We start from the raw sequence: 26,227 nt of genomic DNA, 5'->3' as shown, positions 1-26,227 counted from the left end.
TTGAAAAACAAACTTCCTTTGAAAAAGCTTTTTCCGAAACTCTCCCTGGATATATCTGAGTGACATTACGGTTTTGTAAAAAGCTGTTTTGAAAAGACACTTTTCATGCATAAAGCGGCTGAAGTGTTCTTCTGATTGAAGTTTAGATGGTTTAGCAGCAGCTTGTACACAAGAGCTGTGGCAGACAGATAATGGGATCCATTAGCTAGATACTGCCTGCTATTTTCCATAAAGTGGAGGCTTAGGATGGGACATGTTAACGATCAAACAGATTTTTTTTTTTTAAACCCCCGGAGGATTTATGAAAGGGGGAAAGAAAAACACCAAGACATTAAAGTTCAATATTCACTCTTTCTCCAAATACAAAAAGCTGTTACAATTCAACTCAAAACAAAGCATGTGCAAAGTGACAGAAACTTAGACATTGTATAAAAAGTTACACATTTAAGATGGTTTCTTTTATTTCTCACCTGGATTGAGCAAAGAAATTGTTATCTTGATGAAATATTAACAGCTGCTGACCCACGGTAAAAAGTTACATAAAATCTAAAAAAAAAAGCATAATTACCATAAAACAGCCATCTCCCCTCCCTCTTTTTTTATTTTAAAAATGTTTTGCAGAATAGATGAATATAACACCTCCAGGAGAGACTGACATTGAACTGCAGTGAAGTCTTGGAAGTTCTCACTAGCACGATTGTGTAGCGTAGGGGAGAAGGGAGAAGGCTATCAGGGCCAGAGCTGGCCCTTTGCTACTGTAGATTTTAGACAAGGAGAGTCCTGGCCTGGGAGTACAGTACCTAGAACAGGGGAGCTGGTTAAGATCCTACCATTTTCAGAGTCAAAAAATAGAAAGGAGATGGTTTTAAACACATGGAGAGAAATAATGCAACTTTCTTATAGGGTAGGAAGAAGGGAGCATGCCATTGTCTGTCGAAAGTGTACAAGGAAACGCATTCATCGTCAAAACTACAGAGAGAAAACAAGGGGCGGAGGTCCCACTTCCCTTGCCTGTTTCCAAAGATGATCAGGAACCGCTCTGACGGAGCCGCTGAGTGAAACGCGGAGGTTTCCCGAGGGGCTGCAGGCTGCTCCCAGAGAAAGACGCGGGGGTGTGATCTCCTTAACTCCTGCTGGCCTTCACTGAGCGCTGGAGCCTCCCTGGGAGCTGCCGGAATAGCTCCCGTAGTCGTAGCTGCCGTAATATGGAGGCCACTGGCTCTGGTTCTGATAGTACTGGCTCCACTGCTGGGCGTACTGGGGGGAGACGACAGGGTTAGCGCTGGGCAGGGTGCCGGCGAGACAGGCAGACCCTTAATGCCAGGAATCAGGCCGTTTGTACTGTGGATTTACCCATTTCAGACACCTGTGCAACCCACAAGACCAGGGTTTTCACGACTCTACCTCGTCAGGGTGTGGCCCAGTGATTAGAGCCCTGACGGTGAGACCTCCACTGGCCTGCTGGGTGACCGTCAGCAAGTCCCTTCCCTTGGTTAACTTCTTACCTCTGCTAGCCATGGGGACAGCCAGACTGACTTCCTTCAGCCAGGGCTTTGAGCTAGAGAAGAGCTGTTCTTATTCTCCTGCTGCATGCACTATGAGACATGGCTAACTTGTGTTGCGTGTCGGTCTCTCCCCATCTCCCCAGGGGGAAGCGGGTAGTGGAGCGTTTTGACAGAGACTTAGTACACATCTGCGTTGCTGTCTTTATATGGGAGAGGTAGGTCGGAGAAGCGTGCCAGGCACTGGGAGTGGAAGGTTTGATCCTTAGTCCTGGGGGCGTTTGTTCCCCAGTTTGGGAACGCACCAAGGATGGACGCTCTGTCTTCTGCACCAAAGGGCTCACCCTGATGGCAGAGCCCCGCGCTGCGCTCAAGGGGGGGCGTCGCTGACCAACCTCTTCACCTGGAGCTGCAGGCTCTGAGATGCCCTGTGCCCAGGAGAGGTGCTCTGCAGATCTGGCATCCGCAGCACCGGCGCACTGGCCTTTGAGACTCGCACTCCCTCGGGGCACGCATAGGGCTGTAAGCCCAGAGGGACCTGGCCTTTGGGTGCTGCTGCAATGCACTGCTTCACAGCAACGAACCCTTTGTCAGCCTGGCCATCCCCTTGTAAGGTGGGATTTGTAGGGGTGCTGCTTAGCCCTGCCCAGGAGTGGGGTAAAGTCCATCGAGTCAACGAGCACCTTCGCCCGTCCACGGCGAGCATAGGCCACGGCCCTCAGGACTAACCTCTCTGGGGCAGACCCCTTTGGGTTTGGATTATCTTCTGTAAAGTACCATTAACACGCACCCGCTCTAAATGACTAGCCAGAGCACCAGGGCATCTCGCACGGATCCTCAGGCACCAGGAAGGCGTTTGGGAAGCCGACAGATCAGTACCGACGCTGATTTCTACAATCGGCTTTGAGACTGATTTACAGCCTAGGACAACGGCTGCTGGAAGTCACCTGCCCGCGCTCTCCCAGGGACACCACAAACATTGCACTAATCCTCAACTTCTCCGCTAGCAGCAAGGAGGCGAAGGGAAGTTCTACGACTGGCCCCAGCTCACAGCACATCAGCCAGAGCCAGGGTGAAACATGGAAACTTCCTTCCCCCAGTCCTATGCATGGGCCACTCCTCCATCCCTACAAGCATCCATTTGTCCTACGGTCAGATACACCCTTAGCTTACCCTCCGGCCAGGTCATCGCTTGACCGAGAGCCCGTCTCCTGCCTACCTGTTGGTATTGGTTGTAGTTCTGCTGATTGTAGGTCTGTGCTGTCGGTGGTGGAGGCTGGGTGTAGCTTTGGCTATAACCACTGTAGCTTCCATAGTTGTAGTTGGGAGTGTACCCTCCTCCTTGGGTGTAGCTCGCCTGGGTGTAGGGCTGGGGGTAACTTGGCTGTAATGAAAGGGACAGGATTGTTACTGTGCGGCATGGTTCATTGACAACCATTCCTAAAGGGAATGGGTCAACTGCTGAGCTGCCCCAGGGGGAACAGGCATGAAACATTCCCCCCGGGCAGGCTCAGGGTGACCCCAGCACGCTCCTCCTCTCTTTGTAGGGATCGCGGCGTTCATGGCTGCCCGCTGGAGAAGCCAGGGAAGAGACAGCAGAACCAGCCAAGAAAGGAAAAATGTCAATTTCACTTCAGGGGAAAAAGTGAAAAATTCAGATGAAATCCAGAAGGGGCCATCCTGATGAATGTATGGTGGGACTGCATTCTGTCCAGCCTGACAATTCTAGGATTCACCCAGGCCAGCCAATCCCCCCCCCACCAACTTGTCTGACTTCTGACGTTTCAAAATGAAAAGAGTTTTCACATTTTCGGGGTGCTCCCCCCATTGGAAAAACCCTTCCGTTTTAGCCCCCCGGGGAAAAGGGGGAAAAGCAAGAGAAGGCAGGGGAGCACGTCACATGCTGCTTCAGCAACTAGAAAAACGTGGGGGGAAAGTTGACTTCTCCGAGATAGTCCCAAAGCTGTTTTTGGGGGGGGGGGGGGGGACGGACACGGGACAAGATGGAAACGTTTGCTCTGGAGGCTCTATAGAAAGGGGGCGGGAGGCGGGTTCTTCAGGATGGCCTAGGCACATTCCCGCTCCTGGGATGCGCCACCTCCAAGAACTCCAGCGGAATGACCTCCCTTTCTCTGGCCAGCCGAACCAGAGCAGCGCACCCGTTTCCAAGCACTCCCCCCCCCCAAGCCTGCTCCACCGCACGCATGATCCTTCCTGGGGAGCGGCTGAGAGACAGCAACAAGCCAGCCACGACCAACGTCAGCCAGGCGGGCGGGGAGGTGACCAGCCCCTGGGACAGCCCTCGACGGGGTCCCTACCTGCTGCTGCTGACTGTAGCTGCTGGGGGTGCTGGTGGTGGTGGGGGGCGTGCTGCTGGGGGGCTTGTAGCTACTTTGGTTGCGAGCGGGGCTGTAGCTGCTCTGCGGCTGGGTGTTCCGGTTGTAGCTGCCCCGGGGGCTGGAGGTGTTGTCTCTGGTGCCGCTTGTCCAGCGATTCTGAGTGTAGCTGCCCCGGTTGAAGCCTAGCAGAGAAAGCAGGGGCTGTCAACAGGAGTCACCCCTACACCCAAGATAAATCCTTGGGGCTGTTTATGCGACTGGGTCCAGCACCCGGAAACCACCCCGTTCGGCAGTTCTTCAAAGGCAGCGCAGCCCACTCTCCCCGAGGAGTGAGGATCAGACCCTCTCGCACCTAAAGGTGGGCTGGGGGCTGCAGAGACACCCACCGAGACTGTCTCCCCGCCCCGGTCTCAGCAGAGATCCCCACAGAGACTGTCCCCCCTGCATTATACTGGTGGGGTTGCAAAGATCCTGACCAAGCCTGCCTACCCCTCCACAGGGCATGGAGCTGCACAGACAGACCCGAGTTTAGTCTCACTAGACAAGGGGGTGTGTGAAAGCACCCGCACCCCTTGCTGCGCAGATGGGACATGGGCCCCTAAGCCCCGCGGGCACCTCGGAGACCCCACCCTCCGAGCGCTGCCCGGGGGCACACAGGCGCTCTGCGGCAGAGGTGGGAACCACACTCAGCTCTCATAGCACAGGACCCGCCCCCAGGCACGGCGTCAGCCTAGCTCCATGCTCAGTCCTCCCCCGCCAACAGCTCTGACCCTGGGAGGGGCACAGGTGAGACTCTACCTCCTCCTCCTCCGCTGCTGCCGCCACCTCCTCCGCTGCCCCCTCCCCCGCCGCCCCGGAAGCCGCCTCCGCTGCCCCCTCGGTTCTGGAAGCCGCCACGACTGCCTCCTTGTGGGCTGCCGCCACCCCCGCGGCTGTCGAAGCGCTGGAAGCCGCCACCGCGGCCCCGGAAGCCACCACCGCCGCCGCCCCGGTTGTCGAAGCGTTTCTCCGGCGGGGGCCCGGCTTTCTTGCCCTCCTCGTTGTACTGCTTCACCAGCGTCTCCGCCTCGTCCCGCTGCAGCTCGATGTAGATCACCGCGTCCAGGAAGTCGCCAGCCTCCGGCAGCGTGAAGTTGGCTGGATTGCAGGCCCGGCGAGAGGAGAAAACAAGAGACGTGAGCTAGCTAGCAGCAGCCTGGCAGGGGGACAAAGGCTGCCCAGCCTTGCGCCACGGCATTGGACCACCAGAAAGGAGGCGACAGATCAGAAGGCAAAAGTAAACAGGAAGGGAAGAGACACCATAAACTACGAAAATGATGTATGCATGTTGTCATCCCCGCCCCAGCCAATGATGGGGGCCACACACTCCCGTCTCCACTGCATCCAAGTACCAGTCACCTCTCCTGCCCCCTTGTGTCCAGCTGCCAGAAATGCAGCCACAGGGGAACCAGACGGTCACTTTCATCTGGACAGAATCATGATCTGGTGGAAAAGGGTTTTTTTTCCTGTTGTTGGGGGGAGAGGAAAGAAACAACCCCGAGCCTTGCTCTGATTATTGGTTTCTGGGAGGATAACATGAAAGATACATAACATTTTCCCCACTGGAAAAAAGTCAGCTTGGGTTTATAGCATCTCTTGTTAAGGACAGAGGAGAAGCATGGGGGAAGAGATGGAAGACGACAAGTGAGACGAAAGGAAGGGAAGACAAAGGATCAATCTCAGGATCAGCATTTGAAACCAAAAATAAATCTCTCTCCAGCTCTTAAACAACACAACAGGTGTTTTGGCCGCGTGTGGTTTGTGGATTGGTTTGTTCGTTTCTAGGATCCTACCTTTCATTTCTAACACTGCATGATCTGGCACATCCTTCCCCTCCTCATCAGTGCGCTTTATTGTTCGATCTTTTAAATCCTCATCCGTGGGACAAATTACAATAGCCTTGCGTTGGAAACCTTCAAAAGGACGCATTTTTCGTCTCTGGGCAGATCCATAAACATTTGTCTAGCAATGGTAACAAAGAAGAGGCAAAAACTGTTCATTATTTGGCGTTCTCTTTTCCAACAGAGCATTGTGGCCTGCAATGGTGAAAGACGACATGGTGCCCCCACCCCCGCGCATTTAGATGGTTGTGAAGTACCCTGGACAGCTAACCTACCTTTTTAGGCGCAGAAGCCGGGGGGGGGGGGGGGGGGGGGGGAGAGCGGGGGAAATGTTAGAACACCCACCATTTGGTACTTTTTGCAATTCAAATGAGATCTTTCATTGCTTCGCTCCCTCCCAAGAGAGAACCATGAAGAGGAGGGTTTGTGCTTTGCTTTCTTTAGAAATAAGTGAGTGATTTACACTTTAAGTGGGAAGCCGGACAGGTTAAATGCAAACCTGCATGGGTCAAGAAGTGTAATTGGCTTAATTTGTAGCAAGGGAGAATCAGGTTAGATATTAGGGAAAACTTTCTAACTCGAAGGATAATTTAGGCCTGGAACAGGTGACCTAGGGAGCTTGTGGAATCCCCGTCACTGGAGGTGTTTTAAAGAAGTGGTTAGAAAAACATCTGTCAAGGATGGTCTAGGTTTGCTTAATCCTACATCAGCTGGGGACGGGGGATGGACTCTTGAGATCCCTTCCAGCCCCAAGTTTCTTTTATTCTTAATTAATTAATTAATTAATTAATGGAGCTATCCTATCTCTTAGAGCTGGAAGGGACCTTGAAAGGTCATTGAGTCCAGCCCTCTGCCTTCACTAGCAGGACCAAGTACTGATTTTGCCCCAGATCCCTAAGTGACCCCCTCAAGGACTGAACTCACAACCCTGGGTTTAGCAGGCCAATGCTCAAACCACTGAGCTATCCCTCCCCCCGTAACAGTGCAGACCAGATGCTAGAGACGTCCCTTCCCCCGGCTTGTTTTCACCAGCTGGATTCTCTGCCATGACTGCCGAGGAGCGGTAAAGAGTCACGCTCCCGCAGGCTGGCTGTTTTAAGAATGACAGAGGAAGCGAAGGGGAGAACAGAAATAGGCGCGTTACACAGGATGGAGGGAGCTTTGAGCCAACTAACCCAGCACTCACACAGCTAGACTGCCCCGCTGCATGAGGGGCTCCCGGATGAGCTCGGATGTTGCAGTGGGGTAGTTTCATCAAATACCTTTTCACACATATGCTATTTTAAAGAAGGATCCTAACCGATTCGCTCTTCCCTGGGGGGACGGCCATGACAGCGGGGGCAGCACTCAGTATACAGGCATCTCGGATTCAAAGATGGGATCTAATAATACACTGGGAAACTGAAGCCTCATGTTTTAACTTTATTCCTATTAAGAACTGACATTTAGGTGGACTTCAACCTACGGCTTTGTTGAGCCAAAATCATTTCGCTCTCATTGGTTTAATGAGACTATTTGTTACACGTTTGTCACAAAGCACATTTCCCGCCACAACATCTGGATTTGCTTTGAGCCTCAGTTTTAGTTCTAATATAAAATGGGATCAACCATCCCCTCCTCAGGGATTTCACACACTACATTAACACTCTCTTTGCGGTATACAATGGTTTTCAACAGACAGATGCTAGTCTTGATTGCTGTAATGCAAGGATCTATTCAGTTAAAATTCCTCCGGTGATTAAGATCTTCACGACAGGTCAGAGATATGTGCGTTGCTGAAACACTGATGCTTCGGTTTCCTTCAGCATCTATTGTATGTGCTCAACGGTGGTGATGAGCTGGAAATAACATTTCACACACGTGCCGGTCCCAGACCGGGCCCAACTGCTCCCAAAGCAGGAGAGACTATCCCCAGCTGGAAAACCCTCTGCAGCTACTGCTACAGCAGAGAGCCAAGAACAGGACACAGAACACTGCTGCAAAAAGGCCGCAGTTCACAGCCAGCCCAGCACGCCGTTCCCAGGCACTCCACAGGAACCACTGCCAAAGCTGTGCACAACGTTCAACCACTCAGGCTTCGCACTGCCCAGCCGCCTCCCGCCCTCGGCCGACTAACGGAACTGGATCCAGCAGCAGCCTAGGCCGCACGTATTAAACAAGTTCCACGTTCTTGGCATCCTTTCAAGGCCGAGTGGCACCTAAAGCTAAGCTCTCAGCCCCTGCTGTCAATTCCAGGCAGCGAGGTTACTCCTCAACACTCCAGAGGAGGTTCATTCCAGCAGGAGGTTTGGGCCTACTTGATGGCCCAGCAGAAAGGGCGAAGCCCTCCCCCTCGATTGAGGGAAGGGCCACAGAACTGGGGATCAGCAAAGGAAGGGGTGAGGTCCGAGGTTCAAAAGGGGACCCTGAGCCCCCTGACACAGCACAAAGCGTCCTTGCTGCTCTCCCCAGCCCCCAGGAAACGGGCTGATGCCAGCAGCACGTCCCTCGAACACAACACAGGCTGGTACAGTACTGAGCCCTGCGGGGTGCAGCCTGGAGAACGCTGGAAAGGGATAAGGGGCGTGTTCTTATTAAGTGACTTTTGCGGCTGCTCAGTGTGAACACCCGAGACCCCAGATACCTGGCTTCACTTCCTACCTGGGGATTTGCCTCCGCCACTCCATGATCTGCTGATTACCTTGCAGGAGGCAGGTGACAGCTGGGAATGGCCCGAGGTCAGTCACAAGCACGGGTGCGGAGACTGGTTTTAAGCCAATCACAGAGAGCTGTTTGCCCTTCAATCCGAGCAATGCAGCCGAGAATCTCGGCTCCCTGAGCTCTGCCCATTAACTGGTTACCTTTCAGGGTGCAGGGCTTCGGGTCTCACTCATGCTTTTGGAGTGGGGTTTTCCAGATGGTCTGGGGATCCTATTCTTCCCACAAGGCACTAGATCTAGCCATGGAACTTGGGTTTCAATGATTTGGGCCAGGATCCTCACTTGGGGTAGATCAGCGAGCTCCATCAGTGTCTAGTGAGCGGCACTGTTCTACGACAGCTGAGGACCTGCCCCTGAATCTTTTACATGGCGACTGTACCGCTCACTGGAATTCCAACGAAATAAACACCAGCAATGCATTCATCCTCAGAGCGCTGGCGCTCCCATCCCTTAGCTGTACCTCCGCCCCCCGGCAGGGCGCGCCCTACGCCAGCACGGCCCAAAGGAGGGCTAGCTCAAACTCAAAGCAAAAACGAGGCGCCAGTTGGCTTGGCCAGCCAGATTTCTGGCAATCTTTTGGCTGGCTGCAGCTCGTACTGTGCTTCCACCAGCTCTCCTAAGCCGGCACATAGCTAGACGTCTTCCCTAACTTCCACAAGAAGCATGAGAATTCAACGGGCCACGTTGTTTTCTCAGAGCCAGTCTGGAACCACGGTGCAGTGTGCTAACCAAGGCATGGGGCCATAATTACGCAGCGAGGCGCCCACGACACTTTCAGCAAGATACACAATGCCCTTTGGGACTGAAAAGCACAAAACGTCCCAAAACAACAGCGCAATTTTGTGGGGGGACCTTTACCAGTTCCAGACCATTGTGGTTGTTGTATACGGCAAACTGATGCAAGTCTCAGCCGTTTAGCAAGTAGGGCACCTTCAAAAGTTAATAGCCAAGGCTTTTCAGCTACTGCAGGACATCCCGGAAGTTTTACAGAGGGAACACAGCAAATAGAGATCATGGCAGCTTTCCTGAATCCTCGGTCATTAAAGGTTTTAAAAAAATATTAAACTCTCATCTACATGATAGATACACAGTCAATTTGTAAACGCATTTCTGCAAAGGACTTTGCCTTGAAGCACAGCAGCTTACATGAAATCATAGCATCCGTACAGAAACGCGTAGCAGCTTACTGAAAGCCATTTATATGGACAATCTTTTGGGCTTTGTTCTTCAGGTACAAGAAGGTCAGAAACCATCTCTTTGCAGTTTTACAGTTCAAACAGAACAGTCACTAACACTTCATCTTATTTAAACCTCGCAGAAAGCTACAACTCAAGAAAACCCATGAGAAAACAGACGGACAAAGCCCGAGAAGCATATGCCAAACAGAGTTGCCTAAAGAATAAAGATCTTGGCCCATAACAGAGTTCACAGACTACGCTGTTACAGTCTAACTCCACACTGAGCTGCCTAAACATTTAAGAATCAATAGCAGCTGAGGAAAAATATTCTCTGTCTCCACCAAGAAAGCAGCCAGCTGTATTGGAAACATGCTTAAACCTCTAACCCAACAGCAACCTCTCGCTGCTTTCACCTCTGTGTCCTGCTAAAACCAGCAGGAGCTAAATCCAAACCTTCCAGACACCCACACGCTCACAACTCTCCAGCCCCAAGTGGGGAAGACACTTCCTCACGCCACATACGATCTACAGTTTGCCTGGCACCCAGATCTCACTTGTAGGCGCAAGGCAAATGTAATCCATACTGTACAAGGAAAGTACCAGGGTGCGGAATTTTAGACAGATGAAGCAAAGAAAGATCTCATTTGTGCACCTTTTAGGCCAAATTGGGTATTCGTTAGTTTTTTTAACTCCTCAGACACTTACCCTACATTTCAGGGTTATTGTTCAGGTTCGGGGTTCAATATACAGAACTGACGGACGCGTGCGGGTCAGTTACACGTATGCCCTAGTTAACTAAACCGAGTGCTGCCATCAAATGCGGCTAGCGCCGATGGGTCTTAATAAAGGGAAGACGCTAAATGCTATCCACAGCCTCTGATCTCTGCGACAACCGCATCAGCGGTAGGATTAGAGAACAGTGGCTTCCTACGGCCGCCCTGCCTTTAAGCCTTAACCCAAATCTGACAGGGAACCCCAGATGGGCACATAATGAACTGTACGGATCGCTGGGAAAGCTACCGGCTAGATGACGAAGATCTAGAGCTGCTGGGCTTTTCAGAACAGGGCTTTTTCAAAACCTCCTAGGGGAATGAGATGCTCAATTCCCACTGAAGTTAATGGGCTTTGAAAATGCAGCCATGAGGTTTAAGTCTGCACATGCAACGGGCGGGAAGTCTGGTTTCCTATAACTCTGAGCGATGCCAGCCTGGCTGTGACTCACCTGGGCTTACCTGTTCTTCTCAGGACATCCAGCCCAACAAAAGACAACAAACTACTCACCAGCGGTACTTACGGATCCCTAGGGCACTCTAGGAAACGTCCAGAGACCAGCACTTACCTTAGCCTATCTTCCCTGACCTGAAAAGCCAGGATTTAGTTGCACGGCCACTTACCTGGATACACTTTAAACAGATCAATTTCGTTCCACAAGCTCTCTCAATATTTGGAACTGTGCGCGGTTAAGCTAAGGGGGCACTTCCTATTACTCACCACTGAGTGTTTGAACCTCATTTCTCTGGTATGGTCTTTACCGTGAGAGTTTTCCTTCAGCCCCAGACACACAACAGGTGTACATGGTTAACACTTCTGCAGTGCACTGGGTAAGCCTGAGCGCGCCGCTGCGCCGCCCGTTTACCGGTCACGCGCACAGGCGGACGCCAGGGAGGCGGCTGGGCGAAGGCCTCTGTACCTGATCCAGGATGTAGTTGCGTTTCTTCCGGGCGGCGATCTGGATCAGGCGGTTCAGGCACTGCGTCGCTTGCTGGATGAGGACGTCCCAGCGGCCCGCGTAGTTCCGCTGGCGCCGAAGTCCCATCACCTTGAAGGAAAATACGGTACAGGGTTACAGCGCGGGGTCTGCGAGCTGCTGCGGGGTGGGCTCCTCAGCACCTCATGTGGCAGTGTTGGGAGTGGGGTCTAGTGGTTACAGCACAGGACTCCTGGGTTCCATTCTCTGCTCTGGGAGGGGAGTGGGGTTTAGTGGTTAGAACAGGGGGCTGGAGTCAGGATTTCTTGGGATTGTTTTCTGAGTTGTGGCAATGACCCCGGGGAAAGCCAATTACTTTCGATATATCATTTCCCTCATTTACATAATGAGGACAATACCCATTTCACTGTGCAGGGCATATGAGGTCAACTCACGTGTATGAACCACTTAAAGGTTCTTGAATGAAAGGAGCGAACGATCTGCCCTAAAAAAAGGCTGAGTCGGGACCAGGAATAAGAAAGGTGTAGAGCTCCCCTGTCACGTCTACTACAAGAGTGACTGCTTTCCAACAGAACGATCCCCTCTGATCATCGAAAAAGGAGCAATCCGCAGAAGTGGGAGGCTTAGCTATTGATGAGGGCTCATCTCTTACCCTCATCTTATCCATGATGGCGTTTGTTCCCAGAATGTTGTATTTCTTCGCTGGATTGGCAGCCGCGTGTTTTATGGCCCACGTGGTCTTGCCAGCAGCAGGTAACCCCACCATCATGAGGATCTGAAACACACACACACAAAACGTCAGCTATTGCAACAACACTGAGTGCTTTGTTCTTTCCACGCGCTAATTCCAAGACCTCCTCTGACGTAGACGGACACTCCCTCTTACACGGGGCAAAGCGAGGCAGGGGAGTGACTTTACTCAAGGTCGTGCAGGGAGCCGAACCAATGACTTTGGATTCCCAGTTTGGCACCATAACCACAAGCCCGCATTACTTTATCCTCCTCCTCCTCCCTGTGTATCCAGGTATTCAGAGCGTGCCCATCACCATGGTATCTGAGCTCATCCCCCCTTCACAGCTAGGAAAACCCTCACAGAGGTGCTGCAGCTGCGACGCACCGAGAGAGCTGCTCTGTCTGGATTAGAACCCCGGAGCAGCCGATTCCCAGCCGCGTGCTCAGACAGCTACACCATGCTGGAGAATCGTCATTCCTCTAGCTGACCAGAGCTGTGGTGCCTTTAAAACAAGGCAACGTTTACTAAAAGCCAACACACCTGCTTCTCTCCCTACTAGTGGCGCCATAGAGTTCCCACTGGACGAGATGCACGCCAGCCTGAGGAACTCATCGCCACGAGGGGTCACCGAACCCAAGGGTTAGCAGAACTGAGAGCAGGACTGGAGATTTACATGGCGAATGAGAACAGCAATTTAAACAAGACTGGGGGATGGAATCTAAAGCCTCCGGCCCCCCACTAGGGGCAAGTTATTTCATAATGGCAGTTTCCTGCCCCAAGTTCTGAAGTAGCAGATACTGGCCACTGGAGGCAGGATATTGGGGGAGATGGACCCCAGCTCAGATCTTTGGTCACAGGAATCACAGGCAGTAAAAAGCCACCGCACGCTGTCCTCCTCCATACACCCTCTAACCTTTCCCTCTGCCCACGAGACACTCGATGGTTAGGCAGCTGGCGTGCTGCTTCCACGCTGATGGGAACGGTTCACTGTTAGCCCCAGCTGTCTCTAACCTTACACTCGGATTGTAAGTGCCTCACGGCAGAAGCGGGTGGATTATACAGCGCAATGCAAAACACCCACCTCACACTCTGCTTTACACTTTGGTCCTATGGTCCCACGGATGCGCTCGGCCAGCGGAACGTGCTGAATGAAGGTGAAGCCCGGGGGTACGGGGAAGTAGGTGTCTTCCCGCTGCCCAAAGTTGAACTCAATGGCGCAATTCTTCACCAGGACGTGGGGGAAGAGCGCCTGGCCGCCCAGCGCTTCCTTTCGTGCCCGATAAGCCACGCCCAGCCACTTCCCGTTCTTCATGAAGGACATCTCCACCTCCTCCCCACACTCAAAGTCCTAGTTACAGGGGAAGCGAGTCAGTGTAAATGCAGGGCCAGGGAGAGGGGCAAACAGCGCTAGGGACTGTCTGAACAGCACACACCGGGGCACTATGCAAACGGGTGTTCACATCACAGCCACCCACTGAGACAGCATCCCCAGCGTCCTGGCTCTGAGCTGTTCGCAAGCACAGCTCTGGCAAGGTAATTCTCAGGGGGCCCTGCTCCAAAGTCAGCCAGCACCGAGTGAGGAACTGGCAGCTCCAGCGTGGAAGCCCAGTGCCGAGGGAGGTCGTTACCGCACCGTGGTCTGAGTAACTGTCAGGTGCTTTCTGACTCTGCCCCTAGCTGCTTCTCTTCCCATGGGGATCTTGCAGAGGGGACAGAGGAAGTGGGCTGACTTCACCGTGAAAATGACCAGACACAGAGCGCAGTCAAACGCACAAAGCAAACAGCCTGGAAGCAGAACGCGACGCTCCTCCCTAAGCCCTCAGTTACAGTCTCAGGAGTGGGCAAAATGCAGCAGACAGAAGCTCCCTCTAGTGTCTGGACCACGGGCAGACGGGCAGTAGCAAACGCCTAGAGACCCAGTCCTTTATCTCCTGCTCACTGGTTTTAGATCCCGAGGGCACAGATTCAACCCGGCCACGGCCATGGTTACACAGACACGGTCAGGGAGCCACCCCCTAACAGTGGCAGCGGCTGAATGACCCGGCTACATCTGGAGCAAACCAAGAGCTGTAGAAAATACCCTTGTGAGCAGTTAGTGTGGTGTTGGCAGAGTACATTATATTTAAGAATATAATTGTAGAGGAGGGAAGGGGGTGGTGTTGCTGCGGTGCCTCAAAAAGAGACTATGGAAATGAAGTGACTGAACACACTTTAAAGAGCGGCACCGGTAACTCCGCAGCTCCGACAGGTCACCCGGGGCTGCGGCTGGTGGAATGTTCGGCCAGCAGGTCAGTTTCCACGCCAGGACGCATGGGAAGTGGTGCCTGCAGGAGTGGATGGGGGGCACTGGCAGCACAAGGGGGCGTCCCCTCGAAGCAGCAAGAGCCCATACTCACAACAAGGCAGGCGATGACGTCGTTCTCCGAGAACGTTTCGCCGTAGTTCTCGAATTTGCAACTGCTGGATTTCTTCCCGGTGCCTCCGTAACCGTAGGAAAAGGGCTCTTCCCCTGAAGAGAGAGTCCAAGGGGCTCGCTTGGTCACGGCCAATTCAAACATAGGGTTGCACACGCCACTTCCTTAACCAAAGGCTAATGGAAAGGGTACAGGCCCTGCCCTGCCCTCTCAGCGTTACTGCCAGCCCTGGCTAGCTGCACATGGCTACAACGTTCCCAGCTTCAGAGCCCTGTTTCAGAGGAGAGAGAAAAGTCTCTGGGGCTAAGGCATTTTCAGTGGACGGAAAGGGCTAAGCAAGCCCCACCTCTGAGCAAGCCACCCCCTAACACTGGCAGGGATGAATGACCCGGCTACATCTGGAGCAAACCAAGAGCTGAAGAAAATACCCTCGTAAGCAGTTAGTGAGGTGTTGGCAGGGTACAGGCCTCCCCCCCATACAGGGACACGAGCACCTGGGTGCCATGGTGACGGGGACCCAGGTGATTAGTGACATCAAAGACTTTACAAACATTTCAGTGCATCACAGAAGTGTCTCTGATGTGTCTCTTTGGCATTGCATATGAAAAGCTGCAGCAGCCCTTACCTAACTGAGTGCTGCAAGAGTCCAGGGACCAACCAATGCGCACCACGTGAGGATCGGGTTCTGTGGAAGGAAGGTGTTTTACAGAGATTTCTTCATTGATCTGGGGACAGAAAACAAGGTTGAAATGACCTTCATGCCCAGACAACTGGGTTCACAAAAAACCTCTTACATTTTAAAGTCAACACCTGGAGTGGTCTGTGCAAGAACCAGGGACAGACACTTTAGAGAAGTAAATTACCAACCTAACAACCCTGTCTCATCTAGAGCCACGAACGCAAAGAGACATGCAGTAAAACGTGGCCCCAAATTCAGGGTCTGTAAAAGTCAGTGTTTCCACCAAGTTTTAAAGACTACTCAGAGTAACAACTTTTAATAACACTGGTCTACAATTTTTGAGAAGTGGTCTGCTTCAGAGATAAAATGTGCTATTTATTATGTATTTTGATGTGCTGAATTCAAATATGACAATTAAAACAACTAATTGGCTACTGTTTCTAAGATATTTAAGTTTTTACATTTTATGTCTATGTATATTGTGTAGATAGTAGAGTTTTAATCATAAATTGTAAACCTAGGTCTTTTCATGTGTTTATGGTTGCTTTACATGATAATATTTCACCTGTCCTGTTTATATAACACTTTAAAAATCAGCAAAAGGGTTATATAAATAAAATGTATTATGAAACAAAAGGCAAAAAACTATTATGTACATAGTTTAGTCCTATTCAGTGTCTACTCGGCACTTCTTGGCTTGTCTCTTGTATTCATTAAATGGAGCATCTCTTGTCACTGTCCAGCAATAGACTGCAAGCATTGATGGGCTCCATTTGCCCTGATAGCATTTCTCCATTGTTGCAATGTCCTGGTGAAATCGCTCGCCGTGCTCGTCGCTCACTGCTCCGCAGTTCGGTGGAAAAAAATCTAGATGAGAGTGCAAAAAATGTATCTTTAATGACATGTTGCAACCAAGGCTTTTGTATGCCTTGAGGAGGTCCACCAACAACCTGTAGTTGTCTGCCTTGTTGTTTCCAAGAAAATTTATTGCCACTAACTGGAAGACTTTCCATGCCGCCTTTTCCTTGCCACGCAGTGCATGGTCACTCGAAGAAGTTCACGAATCTGAGGACCAACAAAGACACCTTCCTTTATATTAGCTTCACTTAACCTTGGAAATTTTCCAAAGAGGTACTTGAAAGCTGCTTGTGTTTTGTCAATGGCCTTGACAAAGTTCTTCATCAGACCCAGCTTGATGTGTAAGGGTGGTAACAAAAGCTTCCTTGATTCAACAAGTGGTGGATGCTGAACACTTTTCCTCCCAGGTGCCAATGACTGTCGGAGTGGCCAATCTTTCTTGATGTAGTGGGAATCTCTTGCACGACTATCCCATTCGCAGAGAAAACAGCAGTACTTTGTGTAACCAGTCTACAGACCAAGCAAGAGAGCAACAACCTTCAAATCGCCACAAAGCTGCCACTGATGTTGGTCATAGTTTATGCACCTCAAAAGTTGTTTCATGTTGTCATAGGTTTCCTTCATATGGACTGCATGACCAACTGGAATTGATGGCAAAACATTGCCATTATGCAGTAAAACAGCTTTAAGACTCGTCTTCGATGAATCAATGAACAGTCTCCACTCATCTGGATTGTGAACGATGTTGAGGCTGCCATCACGCCATCGATTTTGTTGCAGGCTACAAGATCACCTTCAATGAGAAGAATGGGACAAGATCCTTTTGATGGTCACGGAACATGGAAACCCTAACATCACCTGCCAGGAGATTCCACTGCTGTAGTCTGGAGCCCAACAGCTCTGCCTTACTCTTGGGTAGTTTCAAATCCCTGACAAGGTCATTCAGTTCACCTTGTGTTATGAGGTGTGGTTCAGAGGAGGAGGATGGGAGACAATGTGGGTCCTGTGACATTGATGGTTCAGGACCAGAAGTTTCATCCTCTTCCTCGTCTGACTCAAGTGAGAATAATTCTGGTGCATCAGGAACCGGCAGTCCTTCTCCGTGGGGTACTGGGCGTATAGCTGATGGAATGTTTGGATAATGCACAGTCCACTTTTTCTTCTTTGACACACCTTTCCCAACTGGAGGCACCATGCAGAAGTAACAATTGCTGGTATGGTCTGTTGGCTCTCTCCAAATCATTGGCACTGCAAAAGGCATAGATTTCCTTTTCCTGTTCAACCACTGGCTAAGATTTGTTGCACAAGTGTTGCAGCATATGTGTGGGGCCCACCTCTTGTCCTGATCTCCAATTTTGCAGCCAAAATAAAGGTGATAGGCTTTCTTAACCATAGTGGTTATACTGCGCTTTTGTGATGCAAAAGTCAGTTCACCACAAACGTAGCAGAAGTTATCTGCACTGTTCACACAAGTACGAGGCATCTCTGCTCACTTTGGCTAAACAGAAATGTGTCCCTTTGCAAAGTCAAACACTGACAAATAAGAGAGCACAACACTGTATGATTTCTAGAGCTGATATAGGGCAATTTGTTCAGCAGAGTGATGTAAGCTTTGTTGTGATTGCATCATCCATGACTTCTAGGAATAACATGATGCAATTCATATCATGCATGACACAATACCAGCTTCAGATTGCATCATTCATTGTTTTGCCTAAAAAGCAAGTACTGTCCAAACCCATAGATTTATTCATAGATCCAGTCAAAGATGTACTTTAGTCATTTCTGGTTTAAATTGAGATCCCTTCCCTTTATAACTCACTTATCCTCCGCCATTCCCAAGTCAAGGGTCGTATATACTGACCCAATAGCATATCTTGAAAACTAGAGCCAATCAACAATTTTAAGCATCATTTTTGTTCTCAGTGACCCAGAATTAGTCAAGTTTGACTACATTTATTTCAGAAGCATTTTGGCTGTAGAGCAGTGTAATCAACAGTTCCCCGGAGCATCTGCAATGGGGTCACTGAACCATTGTACTAGTACGCGATTTCTCCACCCCTGGGTTGTGACCCCCAAGGCACTGAATGTTTTATTACAATCCAAAGCAAAGAAAATCTCACCCACGCTTCACACTCTGTGACTTTTCAAGGTAATGTGTTCTGGGTCAAGCCCTCGAAACACACTAAAACGTGGGGCTGGAAGGGACTTCAAGAGGACATCTAGTCCAGCCCCACACCAGTATAACTAGAACCATTGTCACGGACGCTCTTATGGTAAATGGAAAGGGTTTGTGCGCGAAAACTGACATAGAATAAAGGGCTGTGGATGTGAAAAGGCTGAAAAACAAGGTACTAGTACACCAGAGCCTAATAAAAAAACAGAAATGAACGAGAAACTGACGAGGCTATTTTCACAGCCCAAGCTGAGAGAAGCACAAGATGAAACGCTGAAAGCTTTTTAAAAACCATGGGTTTGTTACATAACATTGGTGAGGAAATTTGAACCCACCTTAGTGACGCAGTAAGTAACATTTTGCAACTGTACTTTTAAAAAAGCTTTATAACTCTCTCAGCTCTGGGAGAAGTTCCTATTAGCCTCATCTGTAAGGTGAAGCAACGCTCAGTGCTGTCAGTGGCAGAGCTGAGATTAAAACCCAGGTGTCCTAGCTCCCTTGTATTCGTGATCTCTTCCCCAGATTTCTGTTAAGAGGCTTTAACAGACCACAGCTGAGAGAGGCCAGCAGCCTGGATTACTGGAAAGAATTCTCTGTGTTACATGAAGCAGCACTAAGGAACTGGCTAAAGGCATGACTTGAGTTAAGCTGACGTTTGTAAGTTTCCAGTTTACTAATTGGAAATTTTCAGCCCAGCTCCAGACTGAGAGACAAATGGGGGGACCGTGCTTTCTGTTACCACTAAGGCTCATGAAATCAGCTACCAAGGGTGACAGGAAATGAGAACTCCTTGTAGGTAACTGGGCGAGGTGTTTTCCTACTGTTTCAATTCACGAATCCCAGTGCAGACGGTCTGGCCTGACAGATTGCACACGGCGTTCCCGAGTGAGTGTGGGGAGGTACGGGTGCATGCACAGCTCTTCTGGGAAAGACTCTTGTTTCCTGCTCCAACCAGTTTTAGAGGTTTTTGCTTCCAGCTGCGTGGAGTGGAACTACGCAGAGCCCGGAAGCGAAAAGAGAGCTCTGCTACAGAAGTGGTCGGGTAGCCCGATCAACCAGGGGTCAGACTGGAAAGAGCACCAAAGCTTTCCCATGTTACAACCACAATCCAAAGGCTGTCCACTTATGACCCGAAACAAGAGGCCAGACTGGACAGGTCTTCAGCCGGCCATCCCTCCCCATGCACACATGCTATGATCTGCAGTGAAACAGTCAGCACTGACATTCAGTGCATCATCGCTAGGCATCAGAGTTAACACCAAACCGAAATGAACAAAGACTGTCATCTCTTTAAAGCTACTGCTTCCGGCTCTCCGCCCAAGCCCGAAGACGGCCCTGCACCGATGTACATTTTAGTCATGTGAAGTGCTAAGCAAAACTTGCACTTTAAATTTTTTTTTAGAAACTTTAGAAAAATGAAGCTATAGATTCAGGAGGACAAGATACAGCTGCCAGGGAAAGACTCCAAGGTCACCAAGTCATTGCAAGCTGCCTGAGGGATACAGCTAGACTGAAGTCACTAGCCCCACAATAGGAGTAGAGGGATTTCAGTCTGACCATCTTAAAAAGGAAGCCAACTTTGCTGATTATGCCACTTGCATGGAAAAAAGAGGGTTTGCTGCTTCAGCTAATAAAAAAAAGATGGTCACTATCAGTGAATTGGGCACCTCCATGGAAAAAGGAGACCTGGGTTAAAGGATAGACATTCCTCTCCAACCGGAAGGAGTTGAATTGAATCTGTGTTGTTACTCCACAGTCCCTATCTCTGCTCAGAAGGAAGGCTACGTAGGCTGCAATGAAAACAGGTATGAAGGGTACACATGGAGATTATGATTTCATCTTACTCTTTCCCCTTGGTGAAGCTGGATATTCAGACGAGTCGTTAGGAACCTATTTGCTGTTAGTCCTATTCATGGCTAAGCCCTGTTTCCTGCTGGAAGATCCCTAGCACATGAAATGTGAAGTTACCATTACATGTTGCTAGCGGCAACACGCTGCTCTTACCTTCATCTCGTAGCAGACTCGCCCTTGCCTCACTCCGTAGGTAGCTCGGGCACCTGACCACAGATAAGCAAAGCCTTCTATGGTCAGTGGGTAGCCGCTGTATCGGTCCCTGGCGACTTTGAAATGCAGGTCGCAATTATCTAGAGGACAAGGAGGTCTGGTTGTTAACTGGAACAATATGGAGGTGATCAGTGCACTAGACTGGCTAAGAACCGCACACCACCTTCTATGCCTACAGCTTCTTGCACAATGAGATTTTAGACATTACCATAATACAGTAAAAGCCCTATTCTTGGCTCCCCTACCTGCCTGTCTGTCTCATCCACCTGTTACACCTTGTCTTAGCACAAGGAGGAGCTTGGGTTATGAATTGTGTGGGGCAGGAACGGTCATTTACTCTATGTTTGCCGCATGCCTAGCACAGCTGGGCCTTTCAGTTCAATTCCCAGATCCAGCACAAGTTGTTTTGTCTCTCTCTACCTCAGATCCCGTCCGTAAGACGGGGATAACGGAAGGGCCTATCCCTATCTTGCACCCCCTGCCTCACCAGACTGGCGGGGGGATCAATACATTGCAGAACGTGAGACGCTCAGGTACTACCATGCTAGGGGCCAGATAAGGACAAGAGAGATGATGACATCTGAAAAATAAACAAGGGAGCAGGAAAGATCTTTAGTCAGACGTAAAAGATGTGTTCATTAACACTGTTTAATTAAAACAGGAAGGAATTCAGGAAAATCCTCAGACTACATGATCACAGTTGTCCCTTCTGGCCTTGGACTCTATGAATTCCAATGCGTAAGCACTACAGAGAAAGGCAGTCTTTGTTAAAGGCACAATAGCCCTGCCCCCCAGTTATGGGGAGAGAAAGCTGCCAGTATACCTCTGGGACCCCTAAGAGTCCTCCAATCAAACCAGAGAAGTCTAGTCTTGCTGTCCTGGATAATTTTCAAGTTGAGAAGAGGCAGGAAGGAGACCCCCATATAAAGGTATTTGGGGTGCAGGGTGCCACCATTCTCTGCCCCCTGCACTCACATGTATCAATGGCCACTAGCGTCTCATCAAACTCTTCTTCGTCGTCTTCTGCCGGAGGCTGAGGCGATCGGCCCCTAGAACAAAAACACCAAGGCACCAACGTGACTCATGTGTCACCCAGCAAGGCAGAGCTTTGGGGACAAAGACCAGCAAGTAAGGTGGGAAGAAAGAACTGTCAGGCTTTCACTGGGACAGATATGTTTGCATTTGCAACCAGAGACTCCTACTAGAAAAGCAAAGGTGAAGAGGCTCTCCGGGAACGTTTGGCAGCGACCCCTTTTCCCCACCACTGAAAGCTTCCAGGTTTCCATCACGGGATGTTACATTAGGCCCTGCATCTGGTAGAGTTACTGACCCTGTACAAACTGCTTGTAACAAACCACCAGATCAGAATGGTGAAACTGACGCACCATTGCCAATAACCGCACAAGCTGTGGGGAACACAGAACCAGACCTGTTCTTAAAACACACATGAACTCTGACCAAGACTGAATGGAAACAATTTCATACGGACAATCACTTTCTTAAATACAAGCAGGGTTGGCAGAACTGGATTTTTATGGTTTAATATTTTGACGGATAATATAGTTGCTTTTAACTTTTTTATGTATTTAAAATTTCACAGTTGAAGGAAATTCTGGAGGGTTAGGCAACAGGGGCATCAGACAATTATTATTTAATAACAGCAGACACTGGGATGCAAAAAGTTAAAGCTTTTATAAAGTTATACCTTTATCGTCAAAATATACCCAATAAACAACCTGAAATCAAACGCGTAAGTTCTCAAGCAGCGTTTTTCTCACTTTGCCCATCTTGATTATCAATGGACCTTTTTTTTGCCCGTTTGTGTGTGTTCGAAGAAATCAATCTTTACCAACGGATAAAAATCTAACCCTTCCAAGCCTAAATACAAGGGAGAACCTGCCACAAACCAGGAAGAGCTGAAAGTTCTAACAGGAGATACCACCTTATAATTCTTATTTCAAGTTAGGTGAACACTCACTCACATGCAGCACGTGTTATTTTGCCCCTTTCTAACACTTTCTTTGAGGATGATCTCAAAGCTCTTCAGGGAGGTGATTTCTGAAAAGCTCCTAAGGGATTTAGGAACACACCCCACTGAAAGGCATGGGGAGCTGCGTGCCTAAGTCTCTGCCTCTCCCCGTTAAGCATTAATGAAGCTCCGTAGCACCCGCATGAAGCTATGTATGATTCCAGTTTTATGCAGGGGAAACAAAGTTAAGTGACTTGCCCTCGGTTAAACAGGAAGTCAGTGGCAGGGTCCCCTCTAAACGCCCCATCTCCTGACTCCCAGTTCTGAGATTTAAACATGAGGTAATTCTTCTTCTCTGCTACTGCGCAAAATTAAAAGCCACATTGAAAAAAAGTCAATTGGAATGAGGTCCCAGAGCCAGATTACCGTCTGCCATTAACACCCTGCTTTATGGGGGACATTACACACCGTGAGACCCGTATTCTTTGCGATAACGGCCGTGCCAGGGGGCTCACTGTGCTGAGAACCCAGGTTCCCCGAGTCCCAGTCCAGTGCTCTACCCACTAGGTCGCACTGCTTCCCCAATGACCAAAAATGTTCAAGCATGAAAAAAGTGAAAGTGAATGGCTGGCTTTAGCAAAATCCTCGACAGACCCAACAAGTTACGCTCCCAGCTCTTCCTAAACCCAGCTTCTAGGACTCTCCTTAGCTCCTGGCCCAGGAATAAACGTCTTTAACCGCAGTAAGCGAGAGACTCCGCGAGCTCACCTCTTATCTTCCCGGTGTTCGTAATACCCTCGCCCTCGCTGCTCTTCATAAGGTCTCTTGCGGCCCTGCGGCTGCTGTTGCTGCTGTCTGGGCTGAGATGGATCAGGCGCATTGTAGCCAGGAGTGGGGGCGCTGTAACCAGAGCTGGGGGCACCGTAACTGGAGGTGTTGTAGCCAGAGGAGGGTGCATTGTAGCTAGGGGCATTGTAGCCAGAAGCCGGCATGTTATAGCCAGGAGCTGGCACATTATAGCCAGGAGCTGGTTCTTCTTGCTTTACTTCTGGCTTCATCTCTGCATTCAAAACAGGCAGTGAGATTAAAATATTCCAGTCACCCATGACAAGACAAGGACCCTTCTGCCTTTACTGAGAGCTGCTCAATGCTAACAAACCCCACCACCACTCCCCAGGCTATTTTTGCTATGATAATTCATCCTTTCCCCCCAGTGTGATTAAAAGGGATTAGTTTACAGGGCTCCATTTTTTCCCTATTCCTAATCGCATGTTCAGGACCAGTCCTTGGCAGGATACTGATCCCAAATTATTTCTAGCCCTATTAGGCTGCAAAATACGGCAACCTTGGGGGATGACAGCAAGCAAGCTGGGGATCAGAGAGCTGTCATTTTAAGGCCCGATGTCTTGTGATCTTTTTGGCAGCAATACATTCAGCAGTTGTACCCCAGTGGGAATCAAAATCACAGCTTTCCCAGGGGGGCAGAAATCGTTTCTAGTCTTGAACAACCACAAAAAGCTGGACCATAAATGCACCACTGATCTATAGCTAGGGTTTTGGAGAGCTGTCTAAGAACAGGCTATTTCAAGTCGCAGACGTCAGATCAGTGTAGCTTCCGTCCCTCGACACTGCCTTTTGAGTGCTTGTCAGACTGAAACCAGTTCTTTGATTACACTACACAATGGGGCGATACAACCGCAAACCCCTATCAAAGCCTTACGTAGAATGGGGAAGGGAACCAAAGAAAGCTTCCTTCTTCCGGTAGGGACTGATCCACCAACAAAGGAGAGCTCTGGGCACCACAGAGACTTACGGCAGTAATTACATGCCCATTCGTTAGAATCTTACTTTTCAAAGAGTTTTGCTGATAAGGCCGACTTTAAAATGAAAGTTACCTGAGTGTAAGACCGGACGCTCATGATCTAGAGATCTCCTCTCATACTTGGATTCGTTCTCCTGTTTAATATTGCAGTGCTCGAAGGACTGATAACCCTGGGGGTCATTCTGATGAGTATTGTTGTCGACACCATCTTCAAATAGAAACAGGCATGCATTAAGGCCGTTACTTACAACGGATTGTAACTAGAATGTGCAGAGGAAACTGAGCTTCGCATTTTATCAACAGGGAATTGGTCCCTGCAACTATTGGGACCTACGCAACAAAGACTAACAGGCCTGGCACCCAGCGCTCTCAGAAAGCTTTCATGAAGGCAAAGAAGCCAACCACTTGTTCACAGCAAAAAAGTCGTGTGTTTCAGTCACAAAACTTTTCCAATGGAAACAACCCAGTTTCCACTAAAAACAACAAAACCCTGAAATCCCAGAGTTAGGCGAGTCTCCTAACCTACACTCCAGCAAACAATGACAGACACAACACTTCCCACATGTGTAGTATTGACCTGCGACCCTCATGTCTAGCGATGTAACCAGCAGGGCTGATAACTTGTGATTTACTTTCCAAGATCCACAAAAAGTGAAAGTGGCCAGGGAGGCAACACCACCTTCCAGGGGAAATGCAAAACAGTCAATTTTGGTGATCTGCTCAGAGGCCATCAAACAAATTCAGCAATGATATAGCAAGAGCATCTCAGTGCAGAACCTAAGCAAACCAGTGGCTCATTCCCTTTCACAGCATGAGGAGGTATCTTAGCAAGTACACGAAATACTGCACGCCAGAGAAGCACAGAACCTGTACAAGATGCGCCATTATTAAGGATAAAAGTACGCCTCAAAGGGCTGGTAGCAAGCAAACAAGCTGCCCAAGGAGACATGTTTCCAAGCACCAGAGATTTAGGGAGCTTCCTGCGCGTGATCTGATGTGTAATATAGTAAAACGGTAAGATGACTAGCGAGTCCAGACCCATACATACGCCCAATGCAGAACCCCTGAGGGGCAGTTCAGTTTCTGTCTTTTAAATTCAGTCTGTTGTATAAAACAGAACGGATCAAATATATTACCCAGACATCTGCGCACTTGCACATGCAGCTCCTCCAGCCGTACGTTCGCACCAAGAAGGAATATTTGGCCAGCAAAAAGCAGTGGAGAACAGACTAGACGTCGTTCTACAGCACCTGCCAACACCAATTCTACGACCAGAGCAGACCCTAACCCCTGGTGAATGGGGGGAAAGCTGACAGAAGTCTGACTCTAGAGGATGTGTCATCAGGGTCTCTTAACCAACGGGCTGGCAGGATTCCCATCTGCCAAAATCCATCAACAAGACAACAAAACGAGGAACTACTCTGGCAAGGAGCTGACCAAAAAAAGCAATCGTGTGGTGCAACAGATAAGCATCCCAGAAGGATGCAACGTTTCCTCATTGGGGCACGGGGGTCTATCGGGTAGATCTACACACTTTCTCTGCGACACCTCCACCTCAGGAGGAGATGGGTGGGCCTCGCTAGTTGTGTCAGACCCCAGGCGTCCCGACTCGCTGTGGCCATGGCCCCTGCTCTAACCACTAGGCGCTCACGCCCTGGGGCTGGGTTAGCACATCCCACCTGCCAAGCGGGGCCCGGGGAGAACACGCGTGTTCCCAACCGCCGCGGTGGAGACGCCCGGCCCATTGCGGAGACCGGCACAGCTCTCCTGGCAGCGACCTCAGATGACACCGGTGGGCAGAGCTCCCGCCAGTCTCACCAGCGCCACGAGCCGCAGGGGCCTCGGGACTGTGACACCGACGTGCCCCCGGTGCGGTCCCCTGGGGGCAGGGTGACCAGACGTCCCCATTGTACAGGGACAGTCCCGACTTTGGGTCTTTTTCTTATATAGGCTCCTATTACCCCCCACCCCCTGCCCTGATTTTTGACATTTCATGTCTGGTGACCCGAGGGGGGGGGGACGGGGGGGGACTTTAGTAACCGGTCGCCCGCACCCGACAGAGCGACGCCGTCAGTGCGGACCAGGCCCTGGACTCGGGGTGCCTGTTACCCCACGTCACCCCACTGATCCCCTATGTTACCCCGCCGACTCCCCGCGTTACCCCACCGACCCCCCGATACCCCGCCAACCCCCCGCTGACCCCCCC

General features: G+C 50.2%; 1 protein-coding gene across 1 annotated transcript in view; it reads right to left on the bottom strand.

Annotated features, from left to right (window-relative positions):
* Positions 1–331: 331 nt before the first annotated feature.
* HNRNPUL1 (heterogeneous nuclear ribonucleoprotein U like 1) overlaps positions 332–26,227 on the bottom strand; it is a 26,527-nt gene continuing 631 nt past the window's right edge. The window contains exons 2-15 of the mRNA XM_034792081.1: positions 24,095–24,229; positions 22,968–23,259; positions 21,206–21,279; positions 20,171–20,310; positions 15,079–15,178; positions 14,436–14,548; positions 13,121–13,387; positions 11,959–12,081; positions 11,289–11,417; positions 5,674–5,842; positions 4,640–4,978; positions 3,821–4,023; positions 2,722–2,886; positions 332–1,257 (exon numbers count right to left, since the gene is read on the bottom strand). Coding sequence (XP_034647972.1) covers positions 1,141–1,257; positions 2,722–2,886; positions 3,821–4,023; positions 4,640–4,978; positions 5,674–5,842; positions 11,289–11,417; positions 11,959–12,081; positions 13,121–13,387; positions 14,436–14,548; positions 15,079–15,178; positions 20,171–20,310; positions 21,206–21,279; positions 22,968–23,259; positions 24,095–24,229 — 2,366 coding nt within the window. The 3' untranslated portion in view covers positions 332–1,140. The remainder of the gene's footprint in view (positions 1,258–2,721; positions 2,887–3,820; positions 4,024–4,639; positions 4,979–5,673; positions 5,843–11,288; positions 11,418–11,958; positions 12,082–13,120; positions 13,388–14,435; positions 14,549–15,078; positions 15,179–20,170; positions 20,311–21,205; positions 21,280–22,967; positions 23,260–24,094; positions 24,230–26,227) is intronic.

Source organism: Trachemys scripta, chromosome 16, assembly GCF_013100865.1.
Source record: "Trachemys scripta elegans isolate TJP31775 chromosome 16, CAS_Tse_1.0, whole genome shotgun sequence".
In the NCBI taxonomy this organism is placed as follows: domain Eukaryota; kingdom Metazoa; phylum Chordata; order Testudines; family Emydidae; genus Trachemys; species Trachemys scripta.
Note: the sequence above shows the minus strand (reverse complement) of the source record. Positions and strands in the feature narration are given on the sequence as shown.